We start from the raw sequence: 11589 nt of genomic DNA on the forward strand, positions 1-11589 counted from the left end.
GAATATTAAAAAATTTCAACAACTTTCAGCCGATATTCTCTAGCCAAAATATCCTTGACTAATTGCTGCGATTGGACGAACCTTCATTAATCCGCGTTTCGAAATGCGGCCTTGAGTCGCAGCGAGGCTTTAGAAAGCCGCTAAAAATTATACGTGCATAAGTCTTTACCTCCAATTCATCGATTAGAGGTAACATTAGAGATTATGTAGAGAGCGTTCCACAATTTCTCTCTGACTTTCGCGCTTTTAACGACAACGTCGCGCGAGGTTTTACTATCGATACGCCGCCGAGTAGCAACAGTAATCGTCGATCGTGCGAAGACCTCTTAAGAGGCGAGATAAATAAGAGGAGAGCAAAACGGCGGGGGCCGAGTGCGGAGATTAAACAGTGCACGCGGGAATAATATAATATATATCGCGTTCCGCGTATATTCGTCCCCGTCGTCTTTTCGTCGTTCCCGAAAGACGGAAAAGCGTCGATCTCATAAGCGTCGAAAACGATTACGATCGCACGAGAGTAACTCGCGAGTCGCAAGGTAAATAAATGCGGAAAGACTTCCCCGACGACATTCGCCGCACGTATTATGCAACCTACTCTATGCAATGTGCCTCCGAATGGGCTCGGGTCATCGACGGGGTGACACACGCCCTCGTCGCCGTGACCGTACGCGCGTTCCCGTCCTGAGGAGCGGAGCACGGCCATCGGGACCGGCCGGTCACGTGCCGGCGTCGCTACCTCGCTACCTCGCTACCTCGTGCAATTGCATCGAGAAACAATTAACGATGAGACAGACACCGCGCGGGCACGTACGTACGTACGTACGTGACGTCAATTGCCGAAGATAACGGGCGCGAGCGCCGAGCGGTAGTAACCGGTAGAATAGTAGTGGTGATGATGGTGGTGGTGGTGGTAGTGGTGGTGGGCGTCGGGTGCACCGACGTAGGTTACGTGGAAGCAGCGGGGTGGGCGAGGGGGTGAGAGGGGGAGGGAGAGACCGAGAGGAGAAAGCGAAGAGAGGGATGGTTCGCTAAGAATGGCCGGGGCGACGGCGTACGAGGGGGCGGCGAGGGCCGAGGGCGCCGACACCGTCGTCGTCGAGCAGCGGCCGCCGGAGCGCAACGCGTACACACGGGGGGGTGGTAACATGGCCGCCGGTCAGTCGGTATCGAACCGCCGCGCCGAGCGGAGCTCCTACGCTGAGTCGCGCGCGCGTAGGCACGGGCGACGGCACTCGCTCCGCTCCGCTCCGCTATACGCTCCGTCCGCTACCTCGCTCGCGCGCGGTGGTCGAGACACCCGGTGGGAAGAGACACGACGCTACCAGGGGCACTCTCCGGATATCTGGCGGGCGCGCGCGCCACGACATCCGGCGCCTCTCTTCGTACATCGATGGGTCCCCTGGAGTTCCACCGTCGTCTCCTCCTCCTCCTCCTCGTCGTCGTCGTCATCGCCGTCGCTGTCAATTCCGCTCGTCTCGCCCCGCGCGTTCACCGGGAAATTCTCGAGGTGGCCAACCGGTAATTCCCGAGCCAAGGTAGGTGAGCGACTCGAGAGAAAGAGGGAGAGAAAGAGAGAGAGAGAGAGAGAGAGAGAGAGAGAGAGAGAGAGAGAAAGAGGGAGTTCACCCTTTGGCGCCGAGCATCCATTTCCTCCATCCCTCCCTCCTCCCCCAAGAGATCCGCGCGATCCCGTCCAATTTCACGAGCGGGATCTTTCGCGTCCACGTCGAAGACCGACGCGCGCGAGTGGACGTCTCCCTGTCGAAGAGTATCGACGGCGATCGATCGGCGAGGGTGACTCTCGCTCTCTCTCTGTCTCTCTCTCTCTCTCTCTCTCTCTTTCTCTCCCGACGAGTAGGAGGTCGTTGTCGATCGCCGTGACGTCAACCGACGAGGATTTCTGTTGTACTTGTTGCGGGCGGGACTTTGTACTCCTCGCGCGCGACGGCGATGGTGAATCCTTGAGGCCCGCGCGGGCGCTCACCTTCGAAACGTCCGTCGCTCCCGTTTTCTTTTCCCTCCTCCTTTCGCGCGCTTTCGTACAATTTCTCCTCGCTTCACCCGTCCGCGACGCGTCCCTTACCTCTTCCGGGATACCGCGCCGCGCCGCCTTCGCGACTCGATCGGATCGGCCTTGCGAGCTCGCGTCAACGTCGCGAACGCGCGTGACAAGTCATTATCGTGAGTTAGACGTTCGCCGATATCGCTCGAGATATACCTCGCGAGCAAAGATATTGATATTTGCGTTGAAGGAGACCTCGGCCACGCGCGACACACGAAGGCAATTTTACGTCCGTGAAAGACAGGCCGATCCCGAAGTCGACTTTTTGGTCTTTGTGAATTTTTATCGGGGCTCGCGCCTGCGTATAATTATTCGCGAATAAATGGGAAAAAAAGAGCTCTGCGGTGCACGAGAGCGGAAAGTCACAAAGGGCCGCGTATATTGGAGTTTTTGAACGAAAAAAAAAAGCGTGGTCGAAGACCGGACGTTGAAGGTAGCGCAAACGATGACACGCGAGTGACGTGAGCTTATTAAAAAGAATTTTCATCCACGTCTAGAGAAATGTCTCGTGTATTAGCAAGCAAAGCTTTGATTGATATGTGCATGAGTAATGAAATAATATTGTTACATTAATTACAAAGTTTTGCCATTTTAATAAAATATTTTCATCGGACAATCCAACTTTTTAATTAACGATATTATTTCATTAGTCACATATCAACCAAATTTTGCAAATTTCAACATTTTTCTCCGTGTACGATGAGAGAGATCAAAATTAAAGTTATATCTCACGCAAGTCTTTATTATTATTATTGTTTTGCTACAAAAAAACGAATTTGTTTTTATCTATCTTTATCCGTCAACATTTGTCTTTAATTAAAACTGTAATACGCTTGTCATTAGTAGCTATTAGAAATTAGAAAGAGAAACTGGAAATCAGAATAAGTGCCTCTCTTTTAAGGCCGCGCGTTCCGAATGCTACAGATTAGCGAGGAGATCGGAGGGAAGAATTAGCTCGCGAGAAAGCGTGCAAGAGAGTCAACGGAGAGAAATTGACGCAAACATGGATACTGGATCTACACAGGGTAAAAAGCAAATCCGCGTAGGATTTTACGACATCGAGGGAACGATCGGCAAGGGCAACTTCGCCGTTGTGAAACTGGCTCGACATCGAATCACGAAAACAGAGGTACGCGCGCTTCTCCCGATATATTGGATGATGAGAAACAATGTTATCTTGAAAAGGAAAAAAAAAGAAATCGTCGTTATATATTGCTGACGCATTCTCTTTCAGGTGGCTATCAAGATAATCGACAAAACTCAATTAGATCCTACCAATCTAGAGAAAGTTTATAGAGAGGTCGAAATTATGAAACAGCTGGAGCATCCGCATATCGTCAAATTATATCAAGTTATGGAGACGAAGAACATGATTTACATGGTAAATAATATTGAACGAAATTGTTGCGTTCCCTTTTTTGTCTCTCCCTTTTATTAAGATTTTTTAGTAATGTTTACATGTCGCTTGCAGGTGTGTGAATACGCGAGCAAGGGTGAGATTTTCGACTACATAGCGAGATACGGAAGAATGGGAGAGCCCAGGGCACGCGCGACATTCGCTCAGATACTCTCCGCGGTCGAGTACTGCCACGTGACGGGTGTGGCGCATCGCGATCTGAAAGCGGAGAACCTGCTCCTCGATGCCCAGATGAACGTGAAGATCGCCGATTTCGGCTTCAGCAACAGATTCGCCCCGGGGGAACGATTGAGCACGTGGTGCGGCAGCCCACCATACGCCGCACCCGAGGTCTTTCGCGGGAAGCATTACGCCGGACCGGAAATCGACGTATGGGTGAGTCTCACGTAACACAATGTTGTCTCGTAAGATATAAAGACGATAAGATGAATTTACATTGATTGCACATTTGAAATTAATGTTCCATGTTTTTTTTTTTTTTTTTTTTTTTTTTTTTTTTTTTTTTTTTTTTTTTTATAGAGTCTGGGTGTTGTGTTGTACGTGTTAGTGTGCGGTGCGCTGCCCTTCGATGGATCAACTCTTCAGTCATTAAGAGATCGTGTGCTGAGCGGCAGATTTAGAATTCCTTACTTTATGAGCACAGGTAATTGTCATACGAACGTAGATTTTGTACGTTTATATATTTGAATATACATAGCGAAATTTGCATTGCAGATTGCGAAAGCCTAATACGCAAGATGTTAGTGCTGGAGCCTTCCAAACGGTACACCATTCCACAAATCAAGAGGCACCGTTGGATGGCGGGGACGGCAGATAGCATTTGTTCGGTGATCGTAACGCGACCATCGTCATCCATTCAGGAACCAAATGAGCAAATACTTCGACTCATGCACAGTTTAGGAATAGACATTAGCCGCACTAGAGAGGTAGGAAAACATTCTTTTCATTGCTGTTTTGAAATTTAAGAATATGTAGTATTAATGCATTTATTTAAATAAATAATCGTATTACTCCATTATTTTTGAATTATACTGAAATTATCTGGAAATAAACGATTATTTAGCGAAATCAAAAAGACATAAGAAGAGTTTTACGAGCTATACACATATTATTTCAATATATTTCCTATTGCCACTGTATATAAACCTGAATATTATTTTTTAACAGTCTTTACGAAATAGCAGCTATGACCATCACGCTGCTATTTATTTCTTACTGCTGGAAAGGTTGAAGCAACATCGTGTCAGTAGTACCATTAATAATGCCTGCTGGTCCACAGTTGCAAGAACGAAAGAAGATAAATTTAAATCAAGGTAAAGATATGCACTTATTAAATATCCATCACATTTACTTTCTTTTAAGTAAAATACTAATTTCACTTTAGTAACTTCCAATCCTACCAGTCGGAAAAATATTGCATGAACGATGCCTTAATGTAATCAATTTTTATTTACAGCGATAGCTTAGTGGGACGTTGAACTTTATTGATGGGTGACGCACATATTGAAGATTTTGTCAGGGCAGGTTGGATTGGAAGCACACATTGCTGTCGCACTTTATTTTTGGTAACTCCTCATTTCATTTTCTTCTTTCTTTATCCCTAAATCCTCATCTCCAATTATCATTTTAATTTGGTTTATTATGAGTTATTATGAGTAAAACGCACATTATTATTTTAACTTTATTACTTTTTGAAGTATATATCATTAATCTCACATTAATCATATTTGATTGACAACATTTTAATTTATCCTTTCATAAATATATTTTATATTTCAAATCTTTATTTTGCACTATCGATAATACGTAAAACTATATCAGATACGAAAACTCGTATGTGAGTAGGACACAAGTTTAACTTATGACGTGATACTCTTAAACAGCATTTTCTATAATTTAACGACAAATTAACGCTAAAAGATGAAATGATGAGAATACTTGATTAATACATTGAATTCATCGCTGCATCTGTTCGCAGTCATCGTAAAAACCACGATGTTAGAACAAAGATTTATTTCAATTGTTAATGAGACAAATCTTTTTCTTGTTTCAGGGCAAGGGAAGATAACGGCAGAGGGGGAAAAAGATTTAGCTCGACGAGTTCTTCGACCGATGAAGGTTGTTGCAGTGCAGAAGGTGAATTAGAAGAAGGCCCGAGCGGAGACGAGTTGCGCGAGGCGCAGATCAAACTCGAGGAGCATAGATTAGGCCTAGATCACGATATCAGTCAACGAATTGACAGTCAAATAGTCAATCGAAGATTAAGTGATTATCAGCATCATTTTGATAACCCGCTTATGGATCCTATTGATCCACCCAGCCGTACGACTTTGTTCATGGCGGGCGGCAGCGGTAGCTCGTCGTCCGAACTCTTCGAATCCAGTTTCGATTCTGGCTGCCCGCCAGATTATACAGGGACGAATTGCTTCACGAGCAGCTTACCATCTTGCACACCACCACCACCCAAAAGTCCATCCCCTATCACTGGCCGAATATCCCGAGTCTCTCAAGGACGAAGAGCGTCCGATGGTGGACCTAGATTACTGTTCTGTCAACAAGGTGTCAACGATAGACCATCCAAGCAGAGGAGTATTCAAGGTGCGTCTCGTCTGTTCGTTCGTTCGTTCATTCGGTAATGGTCATAATTCAATAGTTTGCGGTAACACGTAATAATTTAATCGCATTCAGATTCGGGAAAAGCTCGAGGCCATTTGGATCTAGTCCATCTTAGACCACCGTCCACACCGCCCGATAATCAACAGCAATTTAAGATGCGCGGCGACTCGGGCACGCAGCTACAGCTCCTGGTGCAGCAACGTATGTTGCAGCAAAAGCGTAATTTGTATCACCGGCACAGGGGTGACGGTAGTCCAACCCCGATCCCAGTTTCCACCACCGGCAGCACTAGCAGACGTGCCGATCACGTACCGAGGCAAGACAGCTACAAGCTGGCACAACGTACACAGATTTTGCCGCCTCTCTCTCAGGGACACGTCGATAGAGACTTCGACAGAGATAGAAAGCGAGACGAGGAGAGGTGGAAGAGTCTACCGTCCCGCTTGGCAGCGGACTGCCAGTTGGCGGAGAGGTCGCTAATATGGAGCCAGCAGGTAATTTCATAAAAAAAAATTACTGAAGTAAAAATAGATAGATCGGGAAAAATGTATGATTGAGGCAACATGTACGATCGTTGAAGCGCTTTTTACAATTGGACTGTGATTTTGACACTCTTTATTTGGAAGAAGTAAATTAATGGACACCATAGAAAAAAATGACACCATAAAAAAATGAAACTGAAATATCCTTGTACATAGTTCTCAGTGGGTAGAGGATAAGATTTTTTTTATTGAGAGTGTCTCGGCATTATTGTGAATGTCTTTCGCATTTGCAATAGTGAGCTAATGTACATAATGTTATTTAGTACCTATAATGTTATTTAGTACCTGCGATTTATTAGCACACAATTATTTATGTTAAATGCAAATAAATGATTATTTTTCTTTAATTTGGCAGTTATCTTTTAATCTAATTTGCCTTACTGCATGAACCATCCTTGATATAAGATCATCTCGTTAGTAACTAAAAGTTATACGCACTTTAAGCAGGAATGCTCTAACATGAAAAAATCATTGATTATTGTATAATAGTACATTTGATTCAATTTTTATGTGCAAAAAGACATTTTTTATATATTATTAAAATAAAGTTTCAAATTTTTATATCTACATTTTTGTGTCGCAATATAAGCAATCACGCGTACTTTTCTACATATATGTACATATAAAATATTTCATAAAGTTGAAGTGTCTATAATTTCACAATGCTTCCATATCATTTTGCTTGGCACTTCCATATCATTTTTTCCAAGTGTATATGCATATAGATACAAAAATATAAAAAAAGAAATGAATTTTTCATACTGGATGTTAAATAACTGATGCAATATGAAACATTAGGTGGGTCTTAGTGGAGGTGCGTCTTATCTACCACCTGGCAGTGTAGGTGGTTTCTTGTGGCCCGCCACCAGCAATCCACATTCAACCATCTTCGAAAATGTAGGGGATCCAATGGAATAAAATTTCTGTTCATTATTAGTAATTGCCTCGAGATCTTGCGTATGAAAAGCCAGCTGAATTATTATATCAACTCTCAGCAGAGTGTGTTCCCTCCCTAGTCTTTCCACGTTGACTTTTATTAAGATAGTTGCATATCATTTTGCATCTCATAGAGAAACGCTAAGATATATACGAAGGGTTTAATAATGTTCACCCATCATAATAATTATATATCTTTACATACTCAAGATCTCCGATTAGATGTATGGTACATGTTACTGAATGCCAAAGATTTAACAATTTTGTATTGGTCTGAAATGTCGGTACTCGAGGATTTGACTGAAACGCTAAAAACTACGTACAATATTCCATATAAATCGTTACAATAAAAAATTCACCACTGTATCGTATTTCATAGAGTTACACTCGTCGCTATTGTACTGTACATTTGCATGAGTACACATATGTGTTACTAAAAAAAAAAAAAAAAAAAAAACTCATGCAGAGGAATCTTTATCATACAGTAACACGTGTACCTGCCTTATTAAAATGACTGAATCTACCAGTCAAATATCCAATTATATCATAGACTGATAATTAACAAGTTGAAACACCAAACGAATTTAGTTGAAGGGCAAGTGGCATATGACTTGCTTCACAAACTCCGCTATTGGCAAGAGCATGACGAGAAGGTAGAAGAGGGAAGGAGAAAACTGTCGGATTTTCAAGTATTATTAACGGGGTTTTTAATTGACAGATTCAGGTAGACATATAGAAGGCTTAGAGCTCGTTTATTTTCGCAACTGCTCATGTGTATAAAAACGAGTAACAGGATATTACGAATTTAAATCGCTATAAAGTAAATCGATATAAAATAAATCCTCAGAGGATAATCTGTACTGCCAATAAATGAGAGAAATGCGAATGCTCAAATTGTTGACGAGATACTAAAAAATATATTATAGAATAAGGCATTAAAAAAAAAGATAAAAAGTGAAATATCAACGATAAGGAAATAACAGCGACTGAAATAGGATTAAAGTTCTTTTGATAGCGGAGCACCAAGTACTATGCCATTTTCGCTTTTCCATTAATTTAATCGAAGAGTGGAAATACGACGCGGGTTGGAAAGAACTCTTTCGTTTTCTTAATAAACGTTCCATTGTACAAAATTAGAGATGTTTTCCTCTTCCACTCTTCGCGATGGTGACTATAGAGAATAGAGAAAATAATAACGAAAAAACAATAATATTAGCAGTAAATAGTAGCTAATATGTCAGAAGTGCTGCATTCTGTAAAGATGTTTAATCGTTTAATATGATCATTTCTTACATAAGTTAAATGCATTTTTGTATACGTTATCTCTTTCTAGAAACATTTATAACCGTTATTAACAGCCGCGCACTACTTTTATATATAAGTACTTTTTTATATAAGTATCTTTCATGACTCATTCACCGATCGATATCCTCTAAACATGATTTCTTCTGAACAGAATACTTTCCATTTCGACGGCTCTGTTTTACGAGCTTTTTGCGTAATTGCAATTAATTAGGAGACATTGACGAGAAACAATAATGATTGCGAAACCGTTTGTACGTTTGATACGAATACAGCACTTTAAAAGAAAAACAATATATACAATACATATATTATTAGAAACCTAGCGATCTAGTCAGTAGCAAGCAATACCGGCCGCGCACAACTGACAACGACTTTACTATTCAAATTTTTCGCCATTTTTTACCCGACAGGAAAAACAATCAAACTTCGCTCAAAAATCTTTTGATAAGTGAAAGAGACACATAACTATTAAGTTAGCCTAACATTGCAAAACGAAATCCATTACTCTACAAACAGACATCGATAGATCAAGGAATCAATGAATCTCAGGAATTGAGAATCAATTTCGGCGAATTGTTGCGAATTCTTTATACGCCTGTCTTTTTCTGGAATCACGATCTTGAATTGCGTAAATTAAATATCCACAGTATGAGGTTTGGTAGCAATAAAATTAATTTCACCTGTCCGTCAAAATGCAAATTCTGCTATACGACTCCGACGTGAAGATTCTGCGACAATTACATGTGATACTACTTGTTTTACATATAAGCCATCGTTTTAGAAGGAATATATAATCCGTTTAAAGATAAAGACTACAATCCGTTTTGCGGAAGTAATTATTTGCTATCAACCACTGACTGCCATTACAGACAATTTGTCCATAAAAAGGAAAAATAATATAGGAAACTGACTTGCGAGAGATGATCGCTTATACATGTATACAATAATAAAACAAATTTCGTTTTTCATGCTCTTAGCAAGGTGCGCACGTACTATCACTTCAACAGTCATACGATAGTAAGTAGTTACTTTTTGTAAATTGCAAAAAATTGTCGACATATGTATACATGCGAGTTCTAAATAAAACATATGCAGATTGAGAGATCCAAATTAATGTGTTTCAAACATACACACAAGTTTCCTTTATTTTGACATGGTACATATCCAGAAGAACTTACATATTTACATTAGCGCTATAAATTAAAAAGATTAACAACTTACAACAGTTTTCCCTCGTCAAAAAGATCACAGCCCACTTTCGCAGCTTCATCCTTCGCCTGCTGTGATGTAAGCTTTTCGTATTCGCTGGGATTCAACGACTCCCCGTTCACGTCTAACTGACCCTTTTCAAAGTCTTCCTTTATCTTTTTAGAATATACTACGTCAAATAAATCTTGAGCAGTGAATTCGGGTTCCGTAATCCCTTCCGCTTTATACGAGACGTACGGTTTCAATGTAAAACCTTCCAGTGAAGGAACAATTAATTCAGGAATCATCTCTGGTATGTGAATAAATCTATTGCCAAGCTTGTATCCAGTATCTCTTACGCCTCTTTCTGTAATTTGTTATATATCGATTATACTCTATAGTGATTTATTAATACAGATTTATTAATACAACATCCTTGATTTGTATCATGCATATTGTATCGACCTATCTGATTGCAGAGTAATTAATTTTTTTCTTCACTCATAAAACTGGTCTCATCAACTGCAATTAATCTGAACAAATCGCCGATTAAATTTATAAATTACTAACTACTGAAACTTAAAACTGATAATATATTATTTTGTTTTTCTTGTTTTTCTTATTTTCTGCAAAGTACAATTTATTTTTATGTGTAAAATATTATATTTTTAATTAATAATTAAGTTTTAATTAAAATAACTAAAAAATTAATCCAGAAACGATTAGTTTTAAGTTCTACAGCTGGGGTAATTCATAAATTTAATTAATCGTTTCTTTAAAAATTTAGATCAATTAGAGTTTATGAGATAAACCTGATAATGCTCCTACTCTTTATTTTACTGTATATTAGGAAACATATTTTTTTAGGAAATAAATTTTATATATAATCAAATTAAACTTAAATGTTTACTTGTAAAGATAATCAACTACTCCAAAATGTCATGTGTTTGAAGTAACTTACTATCTACTGGTATTTCGGGATCTGGATTCTTTGCTTGCCGCTCTTTGAAACTGCGACTGCCGCGTTTGCCATACAGCAGAAATTTCCGAAAATTTCGTTTCCCATTACAAACGCAGGTAGTCGCGATACCGCGTCGCAGTATCATGCAAGTAGACGCCATTATCGATAAGCTGCTGGTTAAAAAATAAATTGATAAGCTTACAATGTATATTAAATTGAAACACTTATTATTCGAATTATAACAAAAGATTGTTAACATTTACAAGGATTGTATTAAACATAACCTAATCTGTGATTGCAACCGCTACGATAAATCATTTGTATTGAAAGTACGGATTGACGTTGAAAAACGTCATATTTATTAAACCTTTCTTCAAATTCATTTTATAATAAAAATAAATAGACTGACCTTCTGTTGTAAATCGTGCCGTTGTTGAATTAGTTATTTCAGATTAATTGAACTGAAACATCTCTTGTTATTTACATTTGACAGAAGCGCCATCCTGCTAAGTCTGTATACCGCAAAGCAAATTAAAATTATCGATCGCTGATATCGGAATTT

General features: G+C 40.3%; 2 protein-coding genes across 3 annotated transcripts; one reads left to right on the forward strand and one right to left on the reverse strand.

The window, feature by feature from the left end:
* Positions 1–1145: 1145 nt before the first annotated feature.
* On the forward strand, positions 1146–8870 carry LOC105833118 (serine/threonine-protein kinase par-1). The gene is made up of 10 exons (XM_012674578.3): positions 1146–1535; positions 2964–3191; positions 3297–3443; positions 3534–3854; positions 3999–4122; positions 4194–4405; positions 4647–4792; positions 5533–6077; positions 6168–6589; positions 7436–8870. Exons 1-10 carry the CDS (start codon positions 1146–1148, stop codon positions 7553–7555), a joined length of 2655 nt encoding a protein of 884 aa, XP_012530032.3. The 3' UTR covers positions 7556–8870.
* Positions 8871–9974: 1104 nt separating this feature from the next.
* LOC105833119 (39S ribosomal protein L41, mitochondrial) lies at positions 9975–11539 on the reverse strand. Of its 2 annotated transcripts, none has more exons than XM_012674583.3 (3): positions 11437–11539; positions 11028–11197; positions 9975–10433 (listed from the first exon to the last, which is right to left on the reverse strand). In XM_012674583.3, exons 2-3 carry the CDS (start codon positions 11185–11187, stop codon positions 10096–10098), a joined length of 498 nt encoding a protein of 165 aa, XP_012530037.1. In that variant the 5' UTR covers positions 11188–11197; positions 11437–11539; the 3' UTR covers positions 9975–10095. The 2 variants fall into 2 exon arrangements, with proteins under 2 accessions (XP_012530037.1, XP_028046384.1); XM_028190583.2 differs by having other exon boundaries at positions 11028–11200.
* Positions 11540–11589: the final 50 nt, after the last annotated feature.

Source organism: Monomorium pharaonis, chromosome 3 (genome assembly GCF_013373865.1).
Source record: "Monomorium pharaonis isolate MP-MQ-018 chromosome 3, ASM1337386v2, whole genome shotgun sequence".
In the NCBI taxonomy this organism is placed as follows: domain Eukaryota; kingdom Metazoa; phylum Arthropoda; class Insecta; order Hymenoptera; family Formicidae; genus Monomorium; species Monomorium pharaonis.

Coding starts and splice junctions, on each gene's coding strand:
- LOC105833118 (XM_012674578.3), top strand. CDS start 1,146: ATGGCCGCCGGTCAGTCGGTATCGAACCGCCGCGCCGAGCGGAGCTCC. Junction 3,444..3,533: donor CGAAGAACATGATTTACATG/GTAAATAATATT, acceptor TGTCGCTTGCAG/GTGTGTGAATACGCGAGCAA. Junction 3,855..3,998: donor GACCGGAAATCGACGTATGG/GTGAGTCTCACG, acceptor TTTTTTTTATAG/AGTCTGGGTGTTGTGTTGTA.
- LOC105833119 (XM_012674583.3), bottom strand. CDS start 11,187: ATGGCGTCTACTTGCATGATACTGCGACGCGGTATCGCGACTACCTGC. Junction 10,434..11,027: donor TCCCGAAATACCAGTAGATA/GTAAGTTACTTC, acceptor AACAAATTACAG/AAAGAGGCGTAAGAGATACT.